Source organism: Lipomyces arxii (assembly GCF_038497795.1).
Source record: "Lipomyces arxii strain Phaff 12-163 unplaced genomic scaffold V1512scaffold_35, whole genome shotgun sequence".
Taxonomy (NCBI): domain Eukaryota; kingdom Fungi; phylum Ascomycota; class Lipomycetes; order Lipomycetales; family Lipomycetaceae; genus Lipomyces; species Lipomyces arxii.
In genome coordinates this window covers 1-20,327 of record NW_027117734.1, presented here as the reverse complement: position 1 = coordinate 20,327, position 20,327 = coordinate 1, and the positions used below count along the sequence as shown (strand labels likewise).

At 47.1% G+C, this 20,327-nt stretch overlaps 12 protein-coding genes across 12 annotated transcripts; 4 read left to right on the top strand and 8 right to left on the bottom strand.

The window, feature by feature from the left end:
• Positions 1 to 8: 8 nt before the first annotated feature.
• V1512DRAFT_113081 (Alpha/Beta hydrolase protein) lies at positions 9 to 1,988 on the bottom strand. Its single transcript, XM_066912901.1, has one exon. It carries the CDS (start codon positions 1,901 to 1,903, stop codon positions 140 to 142), a length of 1,764 nt encoding a protein of 587 aa, XP_066769138.1. The 5' UTR covers positions 1,904 to 1,988; the 3' UTR covers positions 9 to 139.
• Positions 1,989 to 2,083: 95 nt separating this feature from the next.
• Positions 2,084 to 2,777, bottom strand: V1512DRAFT_250109 (uncharacterized protein; the record flags this gene model as incomplete). Its single annotated transcript, XM_066914645.1, has 4 exons — positions 2,084 to 2,139; positions 2,190 to 2,432; positions 2,479 to 2,598; positions 2,651 to 2,777. The coding sequence occupies 4 exons, from the start codon at positions 2,775 to 2,777 to the stop codon at positions 2,084 to 2,086; spliced, it is 546 nt and encodes a 181-aa protein (XP_066769137.1).
• A 74-nt stretch (positions 2,778 to 2,851) lies between these two features.
• On the bottom strand, positions 2,852 to 3,785 carry V1512DRAFT_268387 (SH3 domain-containing protein). The gene is made up of 2 exons (XM_066917475.1): positions 3,700 to 3,785; positions 2,852 to 3,650 (listed from the first exon to the last, which is right to left on the bottom strand). Exons 1-2 carry the CDS (start codon positions 3,751 to 3,753, stop codon positions 2,964 to 2,966), a joined length of 741 nt encoding a protein of 246 aa, XP_066769136.1. The 5' UTR covers positions 3,754 to 3,785; the 3' UTR covers positions 2,852 to 2,963.
• Positions 3,786 to 4,947: 1,162 nt separating this feature from the next.
• On the top strand, positions 4,948 to 7,513 carry V1512DRAFT_288263 (kinase-like domain-containing protein). Its single transcript, XM_066918136.1, has 2 exons — positions 4,948 to 5,401; positions 5,452 to 7,513. Exons 1-2 carry the CDS (start codon positions 5,230 to 5,232, stop codon positions 7,368 to 7,370), a joined length of 2,091 nt encoding a protein of 696 aa, XP_066769135.1. The 5' UTR covers positions 4,948 to 5,229; the 3' UTR covers positions 7,371 to 7,513.
• V1512DRAFT_244199 (membrane-associating domain-containing protein) lies at positions 7,514 to 8,306 on the top strand. Its single transcript, XM_066914329.1, has 2 exons — positions 7,514 to 8,016; positions 8,070 to 8,306. Exons 1-2 carry the CDS (start codon positions 7,648 to 7,650, stop codon positions 8,217 to 8,219), a joined length of 519 nt encoding a protein of 172 aa, XP_066769134.1. The 5' UTR covers positions 7,514 to 7,647; the 3' UTR covers positions 8,220 to 8,306.
• V1512DRAFT_268380 (uncharacterized protein) lies at positions 8,225 to 9,901 on the bottom strand. Its single transcript, XM_066917474.1, has one exon. It carries the CDS (start codon positions 9,639 to 9,641, stop codon positions 8,373 to 8,375), a length of 1,269 nt encoding a protein of 422 aa, XP_066769133.1. The 5' UTR covers positions 9,642 to 9,901; the 3' UTR covers positions 8,225 to 8,372.
• On the top strand, positions 9,803 to 10,855 carry V1512DRAFT_268379 (uncharacterized protein). Its single transcript, XM_066917473.1, has one exon. The coding sequence runs from the start codon at positions 9,861 to 9,863 to the stop codon at positions 10,767 to 10,769; it is 909 nt and encodes a 302-aa protein (XP_066769132.1). The 5' UTR covers positions 9,803 to 9,860; the 3' UTR covers positions 10,770 to 10,855.
• On the bottom strand, positions 10,797 to 11,733 carry V1512DRAFT_268378 (uncharacterized protein). Its single transcript, XM_066917472.1, has 2 exons — positions 11,641 to 11,733; positions 10,797 to 11,592 (listed from the first exon to the last, which is right to left on the bottom strand). Exons 1-2 carry the CDS (start codon positions 11,725 to 11,727, stop codon positions 10,849 to 10,851), a joined length of 831 nt encoding a protein of 276 aa, XP_066769131.1. The 5' UTR covers positions 11,728 to 11,733; the 3' UTR covers positions 10,797 to 10,848.
• Positions 11,734 to 11,778: 45 nt separating this feature from the next.
• V1512DRAFT_268376 (Sec39 domain-containing protein) lies at positions 11,779 to 14,120 on the bottom strand. Its single transcript, XM_066917471.1, has 3 exons — positions 12,725 to 14,120; positions 12,524 to 12,680; positions 11,779 to 12,482 (listed from the first exon to the last, which is right to left on the bottom strand). Exons 1-3 carry the CDS (start codon positions 14,031 to 14,033, stop codon positions 11,834 to 11,836), a joined length of 2,115 nt encoding a protein of 704 aa, XP_066769130.1. The 5' UTR covers positions 14,034 to 14,120; the 3' UTR covers positions 11,779 to 11,833.
• A 27-nt stretch (positions 14,121 to 14,147) lies between these two features.
• On the top strand, positions 14,148 to 15,822 carry V1512DRAFT_113116 (uncharacterized protein). Its single transcript, XM_066912902.1, has 4 exons — positions 14,148 to 14,340; positions 14,390 to 14,559; positions 14,605 to 14,755; positions 14,802 to 15,822. Exons 1-4 carry the CDS (start codon positions 14,209 to 14,211, stop codon positions 15,495 to 15,497), a joined length of 1,149 nt encoding a protein of 382 aa, XP_066769129.1. The 5' UTR covers positions 14,148 to 14,208; the 3' UTR covers positions 15,498 to 15,822.
• V1512DRAFT_268371 (uncharacterized protein) lies at positions 15,500 to 16,372 on the bottom strand. The gene is made up of 2 exons (XM_066917470.1): positions 16,207 to 16,372; positions 15,500 to 16,147 (listed from the first exon to the last, which is right to left on the bottom strand). Exons 1-2 carry the CDS (start codon positions 16,352 to 16,354, stop codon positions 15,525 to 15,527), a joined length of 771 nt encoding a protein of 256 aa, XP_066769128.1. The 5' UTR covers positions 16,355 to 16,372; the 3' UTR covers positions 15,500 to 15,524.
• A 116-nt stretch (positions 16,373 to 16,488) lies between these two features.
• V1512DRAFT_268370 (uncharacterized protein) lies at positions 16,489 to 18,274 on the bottom strand. Its single transcript, XM_066917469.1, has one exon. The coding sequence runs from the start codon at positions 18,107 to 18,109 to the stop codon at positions 16,823 to 16,825; it is 1,287 nt and encodes a 428-aa protein (XP_066769127.1). The 5' UTR covers positions 18,110 to 18,274; the 3' UTR covers positions 16,489 to 16,822.
• Positions 18,275 to 20,327: the final 2,053 nt, after the last annotated feature.

The following is a 20,327-nucleotide window of genomic DNA, read 5'->3' as shown; positions in this document are numbered from 1 at the left end:
AAATGCTCGTCGTCGACAACGTTCGATATGTCAGCAGATCCAAGTTACCCTGACTGAAATAATTACCCGAACGATTACCCCAGATTTTCCCTGATCGTTCCTCTCACTTACTAATTTAGTATGTGTCTCATTATTAATGCTATCGGATCAACCCCACAATCTTCAAAATCCCCGCTTTCGCTTCCTCATCCAGCCTGTCCCATGCAAACCAGCGACCCCCACGTCTTCTCCTCATGTCGTCATCAACTTCACCACTCCGAACTCCATCAATAACAAAACTCTTGTGCCCTTCCGCATTAAACTCCGACCACGGTTCAACCCCATACATGAACTTCACCACTCTCTCCGTCATCGCGTCCGCTCCGGCTTGCAACTCAATCTCATCTTGCTCACACAAACACTCGTGCTGTGCAAAGAACTCGTCAATCGTGTCCTGAGTAGTCAGAGACATGTTTTTAACACTATCCTTCAGCCATTTGCGCGCAACAGAGGTCGTGCACAATAAGAACGGTATAGTCCATGAATGGCACGACCACCCGTTCATGACACTGCTTTTGAAAGGATCAGTCTGCTTGAGCTGGAACAAATACGCTTTTGTCGACGTGCCTGCACAATCGATCGCCCGGTCGTAGTTATGCACGTCAAACAGCGTATCAGACGCAATCATCATCAAGGGACCCGCTATCTTGCTCCACGACGTTTCGGAGTCGTCAGTTGGTTTTGAAATCCCGTACGCGTCTGCAATTGTGGTGGCAACGCTTGGAGGCAACTCTTTGACTGCATTCTCCCATTTAGTATACAGTTCTCCCGCAGTCTTGTCGCGCCATCCACCCAACCCAATACTAAAGAACGACGTTTCGTGGTACGCGGTACCGAGCATCATGCCTTTGACCCAGCTCGCCGGCTTCGAGTCCGTGTACGTCTGGTCATATCCTTTCTGAAAAAGCACAGGCTCCGCGGCAACAGGACCAATACCTTTAGCCTTCATCTTGACGATCTTGTCAAATGGGATTGTACGAAGGTAGTCGAGCGCGCTGCCCTTTTCTGGAGTATATCGCGAGTTTGCGAGTAAGTACTCGTAAAGCGAGATCATCTCGACTTGCGACTTGAGTTTCAAAGCTGGTGCGGATAGTGAAATAACGTTTTTGAAGATTGCGTCGTTGTCGTCAAAATTGTGCTCTGGCTGTTGAGCAAGGACCATGCACGACATCGCACCCGCGGATTCGCCCGAAAACGTCACGTTTGTTTTGTCGCCTCCAAATATCCCAATGAACTGCTGGATCCAAACCAAAGCAGCTCTCTGGTCCAGTAACCCAAAGTTCGGGGACACAAACCCTTGTTCTTTTTCCAGTTCAGGCGACAAAAAGTATCCAAGCACATTCAATCTGTAATTTGCAGACACGACAATAATTGGCTTCCCGAGCTCGACTGACCGTCGAACGAGCATGGTGCCGTCAAACTCTGAACTATTGTCCCCATTCACGAACCCGCCTCCGTGAACGTAGACCAGGACTGGCAAGTCTTTGACGACACCTGCAGGCTTGTAGATATTCAATTGCAACGCGTGCTCTTCTTCGTGGTATCTCATGTTTGATAATCGTGGGAACCAAGGCGCCAGTACCCAGTGCAAGGTCGAGTCCGACATATCTTGCGGTGCACGTGGCCCGTACTTTGTACAGTCGAGCTCGAGAGTGTCCGCACTGGGTTTGAAGACAGAGATGTAGTGTTGCGCAGACGAGTAGCGCTTTGGTGGGGTCCATCGGACTGGATTGTGAGCGTACGGCACGTTCAGGTACGATTCAGTGTTGAAAACGGAGACATTGCCACGGAGCGTTACGTTTTGAAACAAGTTTGTCGTCACAGGCGCAATTGTTTTATACAGCGGTAGATCCGAGGTAGCCATTCATGCCGTCAATTCAGTAGGACACAATGGGCTATATAGATGTGAGTCGAGTACGTGAGGGGTGAGTGAGAAGGGTAGCCGCACCACGATGAGAGTCCGAACCACTCTTTTTGCAAATGTGTACGAGTAGTGATAAGAAGTAGAGAAATATGTAGGAGGGCTATTTACTTTATTGTTCTTCTAAGATCTTTGTGCTGGTTTACGTGTCCAATTTGAAGGTTGGAATTCCGAGCCGACTGTTGAATTAGTACGATGAAGCATATATAGTAGATAGAAATAGACGCACCTGCACTATGTTGATGACTAGCAGGTCTTGACTTGTTTGTATCAAGCATATCAGCACCAGGCATTCCTTGAGGACTAACTGAATTATGTTCAACCGGTCTGTCTTTAAGTGGTATGCTCTTCCATCTCTGTTCCGCAGCTGCAACCCTGGCAGCAATTCCAGCTCTTCGAACGTTTTCATTCATGAGTTCCTGTACAGTCGGGGGTTCGTATCGTACATGTCGTAACCATTGGCCCCATTGTGCTTGCTCTATTAGTATAATTGTAGTGATGAGCTGAAGTTAACATACGAGGTAGACTGTAGTCAACGTACTCGGTTTTGCCATTACGTAACTCGACTAATCTTCTTTGTCGTCCAGGATTATTTAGATTGTTCCATTCCCAAAACGTGTTCCCTTCAAGATCAGTTCCTGTTGTCGTTAGTTGTTGATATGCAGACATCATAATAGTTGTGCTTAGTACCAATTAAGAAGCGTTTCCGGAATGGCACTCGGCGCAGCATTTTCCACCTTAACCATATTGATCTAATGTACCCTGAATTAGCCAGATATAAGTATTTCTGGAATCTTGATAGTTTTGGTGGGTCCATTGTGCGTGGGTATTATAAGTCATCTGCGTAGAATATTCAGGGTTGCGTTTATACTACTCCTACATACTTTATGCGTCGTGATGTTCATATTCCTATTCATGATCCAATTCCTGCCCATTCCTATATAATACCCTTAAACAATAAACAATAAACAAGAACACAAACAAAAAAACAATATATAGCCAACTAAAAAATGGAGTTTACAATATTAGACCCAATCGTAGCTCCCGCACCAAAAATAGCAGCATTTCCTAGTTTCTTTCCAAACTTTTTGCCAGCGCGTTCGAGTCCACTATGATGCTGTTGTCCATTGTGCTGATGCTGCTGTGAGCCCTGGCCTTGATCTTGCGGTTGTGGCGATGGAGGTGGATAGTATGGTTGAGGTGTTGGAGCAATGTACTGTTGAGGTTGATACTGTTGTTGAGGCTGTTGATACTGCTGATATTGCTGCTGCTGTTGCTGTGGTGTGTATGGTGAAGGCGCACGAGATGGAAAGCCTTCAACAGTTTTGACGTACGACGATGGAAAGATTCCTTCAGCATTTGTATTCTTATCGCGACCACGCCACCAGTCAGGATTAATCTTTTCAATCACGATAATTTGTGCACCACGATAAAGTGGCAAATCGGACGAATCTGATGGTCTATAGTCGTACAACGCCTCAACCATCTCCGGCTGCCCTGATGACATAGCTGTACTATACTGCGGTGGTGCGTTGTATTGCTGTTTTTCTTGCATTGGTGGACTTATTGTAACTTCTGGAGTCTGACTGAGCTGATTTGAATCTGGGTGATAAGTTCTTGGGATTTGATTTGAGATTTGTTCGAATGCTTGGCTTGAAAGTACGCCTGATGCTTTTAAAAACTCAAGTTCCTTTTAATATTAGTGAGCGTATATGACGATTATATAGCAAATAACTCACATTATGAACAGTCGACAAAGATCTGTCGATCGCGGCCACGTTAAGATTTGCCATGACGATATTTAGGAAGATAGATATTCAAAGGCGTTAAAGTAAAGTGAAACGTGGGAAGTATCGAGTGGCTGACGGTCGGGCTCTCTAAATAAAGATTTACCCTGTTTTAATTTTAGTAGGGTTAGGAGAAAGAGAGTTTTTTTTTAAGGTTTACAGTTATGAATGTCAGTTATTAGGTTTCTGGGACATCGTGAAATGCACACTATTTGCAGGTTATATAGAACAATAGACAATGATAACAATATAGACGGAAAATTGATGAGTATTCATTATAAATTATGCGCATATAAAGCTGCCTTATCTCTTTAAATTATGCAATTTCTTTCTTTATCGCTCAACTTGGAGTAAATCTCAAGAAGAGACCCGACTCTAACTACGTTTACTGGGCATAATTAGATGTCCGATGCTACGTCGAAATAGCAAAGCATATTCTACAGTATTAAGAGCTCGAAGAACAAACACAGCAAACACAAATGCAAACAGATATTTACACCGCAATCCCCACCCAGCACAGACTGAATGCCTTTTTAGGCCATATTATAAGACCAGACGCGCATTTCGCCTATTATTAGCGACGGCCTTTTTCGCTCACTCCGAAACTACGAACTTGTCACGTGGCACAGACATCGTCTTAAGGAGCACTGTATTTGCCGTTTAAAATCAATTATCATCCATGACGTCATTTATCGTAGGCCAGGCTGCACCAGCCCTTCTTCTTTCTTACGTCGCTGTGCACAACACCGAGCTTGTAGATGTCCTTGGCACACTGCAAAATTAATGACTTCCGCTCTATCAAATTCGAAGCCGTAAATCCTTTTTTGCAGAACGAATCTCGACCCCATGTTTTAGCATATAAAGAACGGAGACCCCATATTCAATGCAGTAAACTTTATTAATCGTTCGTAAATTGACGAACTTAGGTATAGTTACCCAGATATATATTAGGGTAGTCTGATTGTCTGCACACTAGTTAGTAGTAATGTCAATATGAAGGAACTTAATTAATACTGATTTACGAAATAACTAGTCCATTAAAGCATGCTTCCAAAAAATAGCGATGGACAGGTAATATAATACTGTAATTGAGCGTTCATGGTCTATTAGATAGAGTTGTGATACAATTATCGTTATTAGGAGTACTTTAATACACTTATTAACTACCATGGATTCAACTACTTTCCTCGCATTATTAACGCAGAATAAATATACCCTTACCGTATATGCAATGTCACGTGACATGTCTGTGAATTAGGGAATTAATAAATAGTAAATTGAATCACGTGTAACTCGCTCTTAAGCATACGGCAGGGTAACTATTTAATATGTGACCAATGTGTGATTCGTGACCTATATGTGACACGTACTCCCCCCCGCCTCAAGTCCGGTTCAAGTCGCCTCGTGTCGCTTCGACCGGTTCCGTCACGTTCTTGATCCATTTTGAAATATTTCGTGTCCACTCAGTTTTGTTTAAGAAAAATGTCGACTGCTGATCCGATTAATCCAACGATATCAATGAAAAATCAACAAATACCAGCTTCGGCTGCTGTTATTGGCAGAACAAGAACAGATTCAACTTCCTCTAATGGCCGAATAGGCAGGTATCAGATCATCAAGACGCTTGGTGAAGGGTCGTTTGGAAAAGTCAAACGTACGTATTTGGTGCATATGAGATGATTCAACTTACTAACAATCCCTTAGTTGCGTATCATTTGGCTACTCATCAACGCGTTGCTTTGAAAATCATAAATCGCAAAACACTCGCAAAATCCGATATGCAGGGACGAGTTGAGCGGGAAATCTCATATCTTCGTTTATTACGGCATCCACACATTATCAAATTATACGATGTAATCAAATCCAAAGACGAAATTATTATGGTCATCGAATTTGCTGGAAAAGAACTGTTCGATTATATTGTTCAGCGTGGGAAAATGCCCGAAGACGAGGCCAGACGGTTCTTTCAGCAGATCATTGGCGCCGTAGAGTACTGTCATAGGCATAAAATTGTTCATCGCGATTTGAAACCAGAGAACTTACTGTTGGATGAGAACTTGAACGTCAAAATCGCTGACTTCGGACTGTCAAATATCATGACTGATGGCAACTTCCTTAAGACAAGTTGCGGGTCCCCTAATTATGCTGCCCCAGAAGTCATCTCTGGCAAGTTGTATGCTGGACCCGAGGTCGATGTCTGGAGTTGTGGTGTCATTTTGTACGTCATGCTGTGTGGAAGACTACCATTTGACGACGAGTTTATTCCGACGTTGTTTAAGAAAATTACAGGCGGCGTATACACCTTGCCGTCGTATTTGTCGCCAGATGCAAAACACCTGCTACAAAGAATGCTGGTCGTGAACCCGTTAAATCGAATTACTGTTAGAGAAATTATGCAGGACAAGTGGTTTAAGGTCAATCTGGCAGAATATTTGCTACCGCCAGAAGACAAGAGCGGGGCGGAAATTGATGATACGGTCGTCGGTGCTCTCGGTCGGACGATGGGATACGACAAGGAGGAAGTGTACGATGCATTGAAAAACAAGGCCGAGTCAAACGAGATTCGGGACGCCTACGAGTTGATGCGCGAAAACAAGCTGATGGACACGACCAATAACGAGTTTGCGTCTAGTCCAATGACATGGGATCAAGGCGGTCTGCGGTCGAATCAGGGATCACTTCACCGCAAAGGCAATGAACAGACACTGACGTTCGACAGCCATCATCTGTCAAGCGCATTGAACGCGGCCGACATCTCGACTCCGAATACGACTATTGCTGTCTTGCCGTCGTCGCTGCCGACGTATCACCGCGCAAACATGCTGGCCAAGCATCCGGAGCTGAGTGCGAATTTAGAGCGCCTGGCTCAGTCGCACGTGGCTACTACGAGGCGGAGCAAGACTCGGTGGCATTTTGGGATCCGTAGTCGGTCATACCCGCTCGATGTCATGGGCGAGATTTACCGGGCGTTAAAAGGCTTGGGTGCCGAATGGGCCAAGCCGACGGAAGAAGACCCTTGGACGATCTTGGTACGGTGGAAGTATTTACCGCGCGAGTCAGGGGCACCGAATGCAGACCTGCATGGTGAGCAAGGCAAGCTGATGAAGATGCAGATCCAGCTATACCAACTTGAGCAGAACAATTATCTTGTTGACTTCAAGTTTGACGGCTGGTGGAGCGATGGCGATGAGCATGAGATGGCACGGGAGAAAGTCCGACGGCGACGGTCGTCGAGCGCGAACGTGAGCAGGAGCAGCAGCGTTGTGACTATGAACAGTGCGAACGTGAATAACATGGGCATGTTGACAGGTCTGCGGCCGATGCATGCGGGAACTACGAGACCGAGCTCTACCGGCGAGACAGCCACGAGCTCCGCACCGTTGGCCACCGTTGCAGCAGCAGCAGCAGCGGCAGTCGAAGTCGAAGACGGGGAAGCGAATGTGTCGACGTCGCCTCGGTCTGTGGCCGCGGTTGAAGCAGCGGTTCGAGAGGCCCAATCTGAAGCGCTCGCGTCGTCCGCGACCAGAAACAAAGCGGAAGACGACACGCTGTCTACGTATCCGTTTTTACATATGGCTACACGGTTAATTATGGAGTTGGCGGTGAACAGTCAGGGAGCTTGAAATTGTGATGTGATAAAAGGTTGGGGTTAATTAAACTGTAAACGATTGATGACCAGTGACGTAGTTTTGCGTGAGTGCGGCACAAATTATCCAGGCCGGGTAAGCTCTTTAATGACCTCATCTCATCCGTGGCGATCAAAACAAAGCGGAATTTGCGGGAAGATAAATAGGCCTCGATCTTCCTGGACTGCGCTCGGTAGTTAATTACACACTCAATAATACACACACATTTAATAATACACACACACACACAAACACCACATACAATACACACATAATGGGTGCTATGTTCATTACTAACGTCGTTCTACGATGCCTTCTCTTTGTGTTCCTGACAATCTGTATGGGTCTGACTGGTTCTCTCATTAATGGTGCCATGTTCGGAAACCCGCAAGTTAATTTCATGATGTTCGCTTCTGCTTTCGGTCTGTTATTTGGCTGTATGTACGGCATTTTGGCAATGTTCATCAGTTTCCTTGCGTTCCCATTTGTTATCGCTGCCATTGACTTCCTCGTCTGTGTCTTTGCGTTCTCTGGAGCTACTGCTCTTGCTGTAGCTATCAGAGTTCACTCCTGCACTAATGATGCGTATGTCATGAGTAACAAGGTTGCACAGAACTCTACCGACAGATGTCGTAAGGCTCAGGTATGTTTTATTTGACAGTACATCTAGTTAGCACGGTAGACTAATGGTTGTAGGCTGACACTGTTTTCATGTACTTCTCCTTTATTTGCGCTTTAGTAGCACTTGTCGTCTCAATCTCGTCTGCGATGAGAACCGGATGGGGAACTTTGCCATCAAAGTCTCGTCCGGCAGCAGCACCAGCACCAGTCATGGCTCAGGTTTAAATCAATTTCTTTGGCGCAAATAATTAATTTCTTTTTTTTATTAAGGATATCCCCAGTTGTATGAATTTTAATTAATTTTCGGCAGTATATATCGTAGTGGTCGTTGTATCGTCGTCTTCACGTATTGTGCAAGCTTCCAAGCCATTTGCGCCGTTAGAAGCCACTGATCCATCCAGTCACGGAATAACATAGCTTTTCAACCATTGGAACCCTTGACCCTACCCACCACGGCACTCCGATTCTACCCGCTGCACGGGCTACAACGTACTGGTTGGGCGCACACCAGGCTCGTGCTTCTGCTGACCTCCCGCTTTCAATGTAAAAGCCTAGTAAAACGCCAGTCAAAAATGTGCATGTCGTGAGCAGTATTATGACGTAAGATAACAGTATTGCGATTTTTTGTCTGGTTGGTTGATGTTTTGCTTGCGAAAGAGTCGAGTATGGAATAAAGTAGCTCACGGCCCATAGAAATGGGATATGGTGCTGAAGTGTCTTGTAGAAGTCCGTGATGGCCTTGTCGCCTTCGTTGTTGTAAACGTGTGACTTTGTCAACTCGGCCATTTGTGTCTTGTCATTATCAGTCTCGTCCTTGTGTGGATCTTGTACTTTGTGTTCAAGCTTGCCATTATCCCGCTTTGTATATTCATCCTTCACAGTCTCGGCCCTTATCTTGTCAATCAAAACAGCCTGCTTCGCTAACGCAGCAGCAAGCACACCACCAGCAGAATCGGTCTCTCCACCCCACACTTCGCTAACCGACCGCGCAAGCGAGGCCATTTCGTCCGGTGTCAACCAAGACATTGCGTCCCACCCTTGCCCGTCCCTGACTGCGTTCACTTTGGCCTTCATGCTCTCATCATACTCGAGATCGAGCTCGTCTGATAACGTCCTGACATTAGACTCGTTCGAGTCTCGTCTGTGTCTGGTGCTGCTTGTATAACTATCGTCTTCGTCTTGTTTGCGTGACAGAAACTCGATTTCCTGCTCGTACTCTTCCTCCCTCTCCTCTAACACTTTTAACTGCTGCTCTAACCTCCCATTCATTATCGCCAAAGCTTCAGCTTCCTCCGTCACTCGTTTCAAGTCTTCTCTCGCAAGCCTGGCTTCGGCAAGTGCGTCTACTTTCTCTCGAGCCAGCTTCCTATTAGATTCGTCCCGGCTACTGACCGCCTGCTGCAGCGCCCCAACACTCGCCTTCAACTCCTCACCAGATCTGAGCTCAGCCATGTACTGTTTCCGCCACCGATCGCTGCTTTTCCGCCACGTCTCGGCCTCCTGAGCCAGCTCGTCGACCTGCTTCACCAGCCCCGCATTCTGACCTGCAGCAGCATCGTTCTCTGCGCCAGCACGCGACAATTGCGTACTCAGCGACTGAACTTCAGCTTCAAGCGCTGCAATTCGCAGCTCCTCGTGTGTAGCCATTCAACGCGTCGTTGTTTTGTGACGCGTGTGTTTGTTGCTGTTATTGTCTGTTGCATATGTCCATCGACGCGTGGTTGCCATGCCAACAATCACAAAGTTACCCGGACCGGTAGTTTGTACTCGCGTTGTTTACACTTTCGTCACTTGCTCTTCACAAATCCAACAATTTCACTTACACTGCCCCAGTCCGTCGTGTCTGCCGATGCCGTTCGCTCGACTATGCACTCAACTTCACGCACCGTCCTTGGCCAGGTCTCACCAAACCTGACCACGCTTGAGCCTAGACAGAAACAGCCTGCAAAAGCAAAGTGGCTGTCGATGATTTCACCGTTCCCGCTCCTCCCGCCACCAGCTGCACAAATCCCGGGCTCATCGCCACCAAAGTCAAGCTCGGCACTTGAACAGCTGGATCATTCATCGCTTACGTATTTTTCTGAACTGCTGCTTCGAGACGGACCGACCACACCGACGACAGACGATAGCAGCAACGATGAACACGACGACGTCGTGTCTGATCATGTTGCGTACGGACTCAACTTTGTCGACGACTATTTTGCACCGCCGCCCAAACGCACACATCACGCCCTTGCGCGTGCAAGCCCGCGGCAGCCCGGCGCAGTTTGCGCGCTGTGTCAGGCAAACTCTGACTTGGTTGCGTGCGTGTGTTGCCGAACATCTCTTTGTAGCACGTGCTACGGCCCACGACTGTCTAGGTTCAAGTTTCCGCGCCAACCGAAAAACGGGTTAAGTCTGCCAATGTCGCCGCCTGCCGCGCTGCGCAAAAAAGATCTTTGCCAGCGATGTATTCGCGACTGCGCCGGTCCTCGCAAACGGCCCGGCTGTCGTGTTCGAGAACAGCAAGCCCGCAAGACCAGTGCGGCGAGTACGGCCAGTCAACGAGCGCATCACCGTCGGCTGACGCAATTATCCATCACGGCGATAAACGCGGCCGCGACCGAGGCACAACATAGCTGGACGGCCAAGGTCATGAAGTTTGTGTGGAACGTGACATCGTTTTCATGGCTGACATCACTGACTGTCACAAACCTTGACGTCCGCGACAGGGCTGCAATTGAGCACGTCCAGGATGAGCGGAGAATTGTACGGAGAGCCCGTAGTTGTATGTAATTTACTGTAATTTAGCATGACCCGGCCGGTGTTTTTGATTTGTTTATTGGCATGATAAGATGAAAATGTATAATGATTATTAATAATCTCTTTCCCTTCCGTATCTCGACAGCGGTGGTGACGACCACACCGGTCTTCCACCTCCAATCCCTGTCCTTGGGACACCGTAGATTGAAGTCCTACTGCCGTAAACTCTCCGACGCGCCACGTCATCCAACTCATTCGACTCCGACCGGTCCCCAATTCTGCTCGTCAGTCGCGACACCGGCCTGCTCGCTAACCTCGACGCCGGCCTGAACTCTGGCGGCAACTGACTGGTCTCCAACGACCGCTGCATTCGTGACGCCGCCCGGCTCGGCAACCGGTCCGCGATTGAGCCCGGTGACGATGGCGTGATTTGAAATGCCGTCTGCGGTCGTTCATCCGCGAGCACAATCAACAACTCGTTCAGCGAACGGTACACTGCGTCGGTCTTGGCTTTGACTCTAGTCCGATCGATTTTCACACTCTCGACCACGAGCTCGACTGCCACAGTCGCAGCCTCAAGCGCGTCAAACGCTTCTGAGCTGACCTTGTCTTTCGTTTGCGCCAACGCGGCCCGTAAGTGCGCATCCACTGGCCTCTTCCCTCGCACCTCTAGCACAGATACTCGCTGCCGTAAGTCCTCAATAGCCAACCACAGTTCGTCGCCTGGAGCAGTCACCGTCTCAGACGACAATGTCCGAATTACTTCAGAAGGCGGCGAGCTGTCGGGCGCGCTTTTACGCGTCGGTCGCGTCCGGCGAAGTGGTGATGATGACAGCAACGATATCCGGTCTAAGCTCTGGACTTTGGTTAGTGACTTCTCTCATGTTTATTACGCTCTACTGACTCCATTTGTTTTGGTCAATTCTAAAGGCGATGAACTTGGATGTCGCCACGACAACGGCCTGTCTTCTCCGTCACGAGGATCGTCCATTTTAGATGTTGATTTGTTTACTGTTCTACGAGGCATCGTAATGCAATAACCCCTGGATTACAATAGAGTTTGGGAGTGCAGATGTTCAAACCTTAAATTATAAGTTTCAACGCGACTCGTACTGCGCAAGATGCACCTCGAATTCCTGCCATACACTCAAGATCTCAAACATGTTCTTATCTGGACAGATATCCATCGCTCTAGCAAGTAGATCCATTTGCAATTGCATGTTTCCAATATGTCGTCGCAACTGATGCTGCGCCTGCCCGCTGGCACCGCCGGCCGCCGGCGACGTGCCTGCGTTAGGAGACACGTACCGTCCTGCGGCGTAGAATGTCTGCCAAACCAGGTCTGGGTCTAGCATTGCAATTGCAGACGCATGCGTCCAGAGACGATCAATACAGTACTCGTACGCGGTCCGGAAGTCGTCGGCCGTGAGCGCCGCGTAGACACCCATTCGCACGACGCGGTACTCGATTCCCTGTTTTGACTCGTCGAATGTGTCAAGGCCAATTAATAAATTTTTAGTCATACCGATCAGGTCGTCAATTTGCAAGTATGCTTTGTCGTTGGACTGCAGTAACTGGGACATGATTTGTTCAGGGTCGTTGCTGATTCGGATTTGTAGTGGCGACAGAGGCACGCCTTGAACTAGTGTTAACGAGTATTTCGATAACTCGTGTGTCGCTTTTAATAGCACTTCTTCCCGTTGTAGTTCAGCTGTGTTAAGCAAACTCGGGTAAATCAGTTGTAATCTGCAAGTTAACTTTGTACTTCACAATAAGCATTGGCATACATTTGTGACGCGGTCTTGAGACTACCACGTGTCACGTTGCAGTTTGAAGCACTGTCGTAGTGCTCCCTGAACGCCTTGATGACGTGTTTCTCGATATCTTGTAGCGCCAGTGGACCCTGTATCGGGTCAATGTATATTTCTCGCACAAGTCCAATTCCTACTCGTCAGCCAAATTCGCTCCAGTCGCATCTCATCACTCACGTCCAAAATCCAGTAACGCGCCTAAAAACACATTCTCAATGTCCGAATCCGACAGTTTCGCAAGCACCAGACTCTTATTCTTCAGCCACCGGGCGCCGCTCCTGAGCGATCGCCAGTTACTGTCGTCTCTGTAGGCGTACTCTTTTGCTGTTCCACGCACAATCTTAACGAGAAACTGTAACTGCACGTCTCTGGGTGCAAAGAATCGCAGCTTGGCGATGCTGGCTAGACTTGTGGGTACATAGAGCGACATCATTGACGACGCAGTCACGAGCTGGTCTAGTAGTTCTATGTTCTGTTCTGATGGGTGGTATATTGGACTGCCTGGATACTCAAACGCGTCGTCTGGATGAGCAAATTTAGTCATGTGCGCGTCGACTGCGATGTGGTTGGACGACGGCGACGACTTGGTGAGTAGCTGTGATGCCCGTTTCTGTACAGTGCGCATGGCTTCAAACGTTTCCGACGACGCATTGTGACACGCAAAACAAGCGCCCAGCATCGCACGAACATAGTTTCCAGCCTGATCTGACCCTGGTCCTGTCCAGTTTTTGATAAGCTCGACCACAAGCTTGAAATCCGTGTCTGCGATCATGACCATCCATGCAAACAGATCCGCCCACGGATCGGTTGCCCCAAGTGTAGCAACGTACTCGACGTAGGGCACGACCACGTTCGAAAGCTCGCGTGTGACTGTCTTGGTTGACGAATGCCCCAGCACGAAACTGATGAACTCGGCCGTCGGGCGGTCTCTGGTCAGATGTTGTAGCGTGAACGGAATAAACGTGTCGGGATAATACGTCGCAAACTGCTGGACCGGTTTTAACACGCCGTACTTCCACTGCTCAATCGCGTCTGGTAATTTGAATGCAACGTCGGTCAACACTTCCTCGACCAAGTCCACGATTCTAAACGCGGCTTCCACAGCGTAAATCCGAGCAAAAATCCAGTCTGTCATTGTTTGTTCTGGATCTGACTGTTTGAACTCGACAGTGTCATTTTGATCTATCAAACCAGCAACAATCTTGACCGCGATATCTTCATCCAGCATCGCCACTTCCTCAGGCATAATCTCGCTCTCTGTCTCGGCCTGCTCAAGAGTACCATATGCGACATCCTTAACCAACGACAAATACGACCCCGACCCGACTGTCTCCGGTATAAACTCCAACATGACCCTCAGGGCCTGATTCGAGGTCGCGCTGACCTGCCATGCTTTTGTTCCAAACAAGACCCGTAATTCTTCGGTCTGTGCAAGTGAAGCCAGATATACCGCAAGCAGAACCTGTCGCGCCCCGACGTCGTCCATTATTTGTGTATGAATTGCTGCTTAAACTGCATAAAATATCGTTGATCAAACGCATCCAGCAATATCGAAACTAAACCCTCATATATGTCATTAAAGCTTAATTGCAGGCAACGAAAATAATATTTTTGTGTACTCATCGCGAAGTTCAGTTTAGGCAATAAAACAACAGCGAACAATGTGCTCCTCTCTGTTTACGTCAGCTCGTCGGTCAGTTGGGCGGTCAATTCACTTGGTCCAAACCAGAGGACTTAAGACCCTTAAAATTGGTTTAATTCCAGGTGACGGTATCGGCAAGGAAGTCATTCCCGTATGTTGTATCATTTCAGACGCTAATAGTTGGAATGCTCATTGTATAGGCTGGTAGACAAGTGCTTGAAGCGCTCCCGTCATCTTACGGTTTGAAGTTTGAGTTTGTCGACCTCATTGCCGGGTTCGAGGCTTTCAAAGCGACTGGTGTCGCATTGCCAGACGAGACGGTCAAGATCCTGTCTGAGGAATGTCAGGGTGCTTTGTTTGGTGCAGTCAGGTATGCCTGTCTGTTTGGTATGTCATAGACGTCTTTAACGGATAGCTCGCCTACTACAAAGGTTGCGGGATATTCGTCCCCAATTGTCGCTCTGAGAAAAAAGTTAGGACTATACGCAAACGTACGGCCAGTTAAATCTGTCGGAGACGACAGACCGGTCGACATGGTCATTGTTCGTGAGAACACCGAGGATCTCGTACGTTGGTTTGCTCTTACTGTGTGGTTTATGGCTGACAATTAAGTATGTCAAGGAAGAGAAGATTTGGACTCTGGACGACGGCACCAAAGTCGCAGAGGCAATCAAGCGAATTACTGAAAAAGCATCATACAACATTGGCAAAATTGCATTTGAGATTGCCTTACAGCGTGGTGCTGCCCGGGCCGCGTCGTCGGAACCGACACTCCACTCTAACGGTCCGATCGTGACAATTACCCACAAATCCAACGTACTCAGCACAACCGACGGTCTTTTCCGCGAAACCGTCCGCAAAGCGTACACCGAAAACGAGGCCCGGTACGCGTCTGTTGCCGTGCAGGAGCAGATTGTTGACTCGATGGTGTATCGTATGTTCCGGGAGCCTGAGATTTTTGACGTCGTGGTCGCGCCAAACTTGTACGGTGACATTTTGAGCGACGGTGCAGCCGCACTTGTCGGTTCGCTCGGCGTGATTCCGTCCGCCAACGTGGGCGACTCGTTTATCATTGGCGAGCCATGCCATGGTTCGGCGCCTGATATTGAAGGCAAGAACATTGCGAACCCGATCGCGACCATCAGGTCTACGGCGTTGATGCTTGAGTTTATGGGCCATCCCGAGCCTGCGGCAAAGATCAACAGCGCGGTCGACGCGCACATGGTCGAGAAGAAGATACGAACGCCGGACTTGGGCGGGTCAAACACGACGACCGACGTCGTTGCCGACATCATCAAGCGGATTTAAAATGTCTGTAAAAAAATGTATCATTGTCTAATCTTGTGGTACGAGTTCAAACAATAGAGCAAAAAAAGGTTTACCTGTGGATTTCGACTTGAGCACGTACCGTAGTGGCTGCCCGTCCCAGTACTTCATGATACCGAGATTGTATCCTGGCAATTTGAGTGCAAACTCGTGGCCCATGTCGATATAAGGATTGAAGAAATCAAACTTGTACGTCTCGCCGGCTTTGAACACAAATTTCGTCCGATTCGGGTCGTGAAGAAAGAATTTCCGCCGCCCAGCCGGAATCGGTGGAATCTTGAGGTCACCTTCAACAGGTATAATTTTTGTCATGTCTTCCTTCAAAAACTCGGTCTCCTCGTCTTGCGATATCGTGTTGATACTAGTCACAGCGTATCCATACAGATACGGTTTGTCCGCATACACGTCTCCAGTCGCGCTCGGATCAATAGCGTAATTGAAGATCTTATATGCCATGCCGAACCCGTATGGCAGATGATCCCTGATAGGCCTGTCAAAGTCATTGCCAAACAGAACGTCGTCAAATGATGTGTCGGCTTTGAAGGTCACGTCAAACCGGATGGCGTACATGTCGTACTCGTGCTCCTTGTACCCAAAATACGCATTAGTCCTTGGACTCCCATCTGGATACCCTTTGTCGAGTTTCATGTCAGTTCTAAAAATCTCTGGAGATCAGCCATAAGCAACTGACCGGCAAAGTTCTGGATCCGGACGAGGATACTCGAGTGTGCACCAGCAGAGTCAATTTCGATCGGAGTATCAGTATTTACGGGCACATCTGCCACTGATTCCGCATCATATCCTGAAGCTGCGGACACTTTTAGTCTGTAATTGACCATGTTCTTCTGTGTATCGTGGATTGAATGCGGTGACCCAGTGTATAATGATCGACATCATTTGAGCCGCATAAATACCCTAAGCCGATGAAAATGTAATAAGTACCAAAATAGAGTATTTATGCATACTCTGTGTGGCTGTACTAATTTGTGCACATGTTCTCACAGCTCCGTTATAGCAAAATATATAGTACGTATGTATATGTTCTTGTTATTTTGGATTCTACTACACCTGGTGGCATGTGAACGTTAACAGACGCCACTTAGAAAGTACAGCGATTATTTCAACACATCGCATTACAATTACTCAATTACCTTTATCCAAGACAAACAATAGCTATAAGCGCAAATTATAAAGTACAAATTAAATATGTATAAGAGAAGAGAAGTAAAGCCAATAACCAATCAAAATCAAATAGTAAAAACAAAAACGCCTTCTATAACCACTCGATCGTCGATTCCCACAAACAACTATCTTCTCAGGTACTGATCTTCCCCATTTGTGTCCGAGCTTGACGAACTCGAATTGTAGGAGTGTCCGTTAATCAAGTCCGAGACCGCAACACGAGTCGTAGGCGGTGGCAGGACCCGAGAATGCGGGTTGAACGCACCAGATATCGCTGAGCTCGAAGATGAGTGCGAAGGTGGCTGCGATAAAATGTCTGATATTGGAAGTAAACGCAAATTAGTACCGCTTCCGGATCTTGACACGCTCACGCTGCCTGCTCCTGAAGGCTGCGAATCGACTTCAAGCGGGATTAAAGGCGGGGGCATGTGTCTGAGAGAAAGCGATCTTATCGATGGCAGCTGAATGCCTTGCAGGGCTTCCAACTCGCGAGGATGGAGTCTTGGCGAATGGGCTGGTGTGACCAAGGGTGTATGTTCCGGAGTAGGACTGTCCGACGACGAAAACGCTGGCGACGACGGCGCGGTTGAAACGGGTGAGTTGGGTCTCGATCGCTTCGAGTGACGGGGCATGAATAAATCGTCGTCATGAGGGCGTGTGGTCGGTGCGTTGTAAGGCGTCAAAGGAGTCAATCCCGGAAACCGGTGATGTGAAGCCGAAGTCGTAGCGGCGGATAAAATCGATAACGATGATCGCGAGTGAGCCGAATGAATACTGTTTTCCCGCTCGAGCTGTTGCGAAGCTGCTGTAGCAAGCATGTGCATATCAAACGGCAAGGGAAGCGTAGTTGAATTCGGAGTTGACGCACCAGACGTGTACGTACTTGCGACCGCGGTCCTTGCCATGTGAGCATGTGAGTGCGGTGGTGAGACGTTTGGCGACGTGGCTTTTGAAGTCGGAGCACTTTTGCTAACCTTGATGTCTTCTATCACATTCACATTTCCAGAACCAGATTGGGCAGGCGATTGGATCGCAATGGATGTTTTGTATGACCGCCGTGGATTTGCGTTTGTGTGGATCCGAGAATGCCTAGTTAATTCATCTGATCGCGAAAACCGTTTCTGACATCCCGGATATGTACAGGCATGCGGTTTTTCACCAGTATGAGTACGGATATGCCTTGTTTGATGTTCTAAGCGATGAAAAGCTTTATCGCACATTGGACATTTATAAGGCCGAGGTAATTCAGCCGGAGCATGATTTGACTGAACATGTGAAGTTGGACCTAGTGAGGAAGTCATTTCTGCGGAGGCTTGTCGATCTGAGGCTTCGGAAGGTGTTGCGGAGTAATGTAACGGGGACGGATTTGATGGAATGTCTGCGATGGCAGGTACAGACAAAACTTTCCGCATTAACTGAAATCAGATTGAGATAAATGATGTTGATGGAAGTTGTTGATTGTATGTAAGGAGAGCGATAAAGAGAGAAAAAGAGAGAGAGAGAGAGAGAGAGAACAGAGAATACTCACTCAGATACACACACACACACGCAAAGGTAAAAAGAGAAAAGTGTGAGTGGCGAGAGAAAAGGTGAGGGCCCGGAACGTGGAGACTTTCGGAACTAATCCGTTTCCGTGCTGGATTGAACTGAACCGAAAAAGTGGAGTCAAACCGGTTTGAGTAAAAGTGCATTTTCGCTTCCTTTTCACCGCCGGTTGAACCAGCTGTTAAACCGGAAATCATTTCATCCGGAGAAACTGTAAACCCCCTAACCCTTATCCTGTTTAGGGGTTGATGCGCTTAGATATGGCGCTTAACTACGTCCGGCTACTGTATACAGTATATAAGGATAGTATTATTTTCAGTTGTTATGTGTGATTATTATATTCGAAAGTATTGTATGTACGGACTATATTAACAGTGAATCGACAATTTGCTGCTAAACACTAAATTGCAATACTGAGAGTTTTAGTTAATGCTTCAATACCAATCTAGCAATACAGAATGGTGTTAATTTAAAAGTAAATGAACCAGGATAAGTAACTCTCCTCGTCGTCGAATTCCTCTGATAACAGTGCCTGCTCATAGCGTATGAGCTAGCTAGCATTGCAGTCTTTGATTCCACCATCGAACTCCTTCATCAAGCATTGCACTGTCGCGCAGCGGACTCTGATATTCCCCACCACATAAGATCTCTTTCGCCTACCTGGCTATTTGACGCTTGTCGAAAAAGAAGGGTATGGGTAGTGGAATACCGTCAACTTGCAGTGGGCTCGCGTTATGTGTATTGCATTATCGTCAATTAGGCTATGATGAGCAAAGCCAAAAATTTGAAAGTAGTAGTAGCACCAACATCATACTACAATAGTAGGCGCATGGACTCTGTAACGCCCATTAACATAGAGGTAATTTTGACATTATCGTCAGAGTAAACCCAACTTGTTGTAGTATGGCAAGTGCGTGCCATATTTCCTCTCCAACAGGGACGTGGGTGAAACAAGTTTGAAAAACTGAACACACCAGTCCAAATATAGTCGAGAGTGGAATAGCGTTGTGATTTGCCCCATTGTGCACTTTGCTTTGCAATTATGAATAATTTGATCATCTCGCAATAAGCTTCACTTTTTGCAACACATAGTCATACTCTCACTTTGACTCGTACGTATTCTTCTCACACCAATGCTAAGAGTACAATCCGCAATGGCGGAGCAAATCTGCCCTTAGTAAATGGCTATACGAATCAAGCCCAATAAATTTTTCAGGCAAAACGCGAAATACAATAATTAATAGCACACAGCAGTACAAAATCTATTGTTTAAATGTTACTATAGAGAACAAACAGACTTATATAAACCAAAGTATAAGGTCGTTCAAACAGCAACCGATAACATTAACCAGTAGATACTATACAAAAACAAAAACACTAGTTAGTCGTTAGCCGGTCAGTCAGAGTCAGTTCAGTGTGTCTGTCTGTCTGTCGCTGTTATATCTCTATCCTTTCCTTGTTTGTGTGCGTAAACCTTCTACCAGAGTCAGTAATGGGTTAAGCAGGGTAACATTGATGTAAGTTTTGGCGGTAACCGGCATATTCGAAATTGAAGCTCCACATTTTTTGGGGTTGGGGGCCTCAAATAGCACTTTTGCAAAGCGCGACTGATCATATATATATATATATATATATCACACGCTTTTGAAAATGTGTCTTATCGATCGATGCATGCCATACAACTAATTCTCTCGTACCACACCCTGCATTTTCACGTTTAATGGCTAGGGTACATTGAAGCATAGACAAGCAAGAGGGCTTTGTGTCCATTTTGAGATTTCCCACGTAACTGGAGCATCATCTTTTTGCTTTAAAAGATGTTATTTCCAATTCTAATTTGATGTTTTAGCACTTGGTCAAGGTTGGTGAATGATTGCATGATTTGCCATTGTGGCTCAACCCATTATTCAAAGACTTGGCTGGTGCTTCAAAACAACGCTCTATTCTAGCTATTCAATGCGCAATTGGAATATCGTAAAAAATAATCCGGTCGACATATTTCATTTTTGATAAATTTTGGACGGCAGCGCTTGCAGACAGCCTGGTACACCGGGCAAGTTAGCAGCACAATCTTATTGCGGTCCT

Bases quoted from the DNA above. Each gene is read 5' to 3' on its own strand.
- V1512DRAFT_113081 (XM_066912901.1), bottom strand. From the start codon at position 1,903: ATGGCTACCTCGGATCTACCGCTGTATAAAACAATTGCGCCTGTGACG.
- V1512DRAFT_268387 (XM_066917475.1), bottom strand. From the start codon at position 3,753: ATGGCAAATCTTAACGTGGCCGCGATCGACAGATCTTTGTCGACTGTT. The intron at 3,651-3,699 runs GTGAGTTATTTG...TAATATTAAAAG, and splicing joins CTTTGTCGACTGTTCATAAT to GAACTTGAGTTTTTAAAAGC.
- V1512DRAFT_288263 (XM_066918136.1), top strand. From the start codon at position 5,230: ATGTCGACTGCTGATCCGATTAATCCAACGATATCAATGAAAAATCAA. The intron at 5,402-5,451 runs GTACGTATTTGG...ACAATCCCTTAG, and splicing joins GTCGTTTGGAAAAGTCAAAC to TTGCGTATCATTTGGCTACT.
- V1512DRAFT_244199 (XM_066914329.1), top strand. From the start codon at position 7,648: ATGGGTGCTATGTTCATTACTAACGTCGTTCTACGATGCCTTCTCTTT. The intron at 8,017-8,069 runs GTATGTTTTATT...TAATGGTTGTAG, and splicing joins ACAGATGTCGTAAGGCTCAG to GCTGACACTGTTTTCATGTA.
- V1512DRAFT_268380 (XM_066917474.1), bottom strand. From the start codon at position 9,641: ATGGCTACACACGAGGAGCTGCGAATTGCAGCGCTTGAAGCTGAAGTT.
- V1512DRAFT_268379 (XM_066917473.1), top strand. From the start codon at position 9,861: ATGCACTCAACTTCACGCACCGTCCTTGGCCAGGTCTCACCAAACCTG.
- V1512DRAFT_268378 (XM_066917472.1), bottom strand. From the start codon at position 11,727: ATGGACGATCCTCGTGACGGAGAAGACAGGCCGTTGTCGTGGCGACAT. The intron at 11,593-11,640 runs GTCAGTAGAGCG...ACCAAAGTCCAG, and splicing joins AATTGACCAAAACAAATGGA to AGCTTAGACCGGATATCGTT.
- V1512DRAFT_268376 (XM_066917471.1), bottom strand. From the start codon at position 14,033: ATGGACGACGTCGGGGCGCGACAGGTTCTGCTTGCGGTATATCTGGCT. The intron at 12,681-12,724 runs GTGAGTGATGAG...GCTGACGAGTAG, and splicing joins CGCGTTACTGGATTTTGGAC to GAATTGGACTTGTGCGAGAA. The intron at 12,483-12,523 runs GTATGCCAATGC...GTTAACTTGCAG, and splicing joins CTCAAGACCGCGTCACAAAT to ATTACAACTGATTTACCCGA.
- V1512DRAFT_113116 (XM_066912902.1), top strand. From the start codon at position 14,209: ATGTGCTCCTCTCTGTTTACGTCAGCTCGTCGGTCAGTTGGGCGGTCA. The intron at 14,341-14,389 runs GTATGTTGTATC...CTCATTGTATAG, and splicing joins TCGGCAAGGAAGTCATTCCC to GCTGGTAGACAAGTGCTTGA. The intron at 14,756-14,801 runs GTACGTTGGTTT...CTGACAATTAAG, and splicing joins GTGAGAACACCGAGGATCTC to TATGTCAAGGAAGAGAAGAT.
- V1512DRAFT_268371 (XM_066917470.1), bottom strand. From the start codon at position 16,354: ATGGTCAATTACAGACTAAAAGTGTCCGCAGCTTCAGGATATGATGCG. The intron at 16,148-16,206 runs GTCAGTTGCTTA...AACTCGACAAAG, and splicing joins CCGGATCCAGAACTTTGCCG to GGTATCCAGATGGGAGTCCA.
- V1512DRAFT_268370 (XM_066917469.1), bottom strand. From the start codon at position 18,109: ATGCGGAAAGTTTTGTCTGTACCTGCCATCGCAGACATTCCATCAAAT.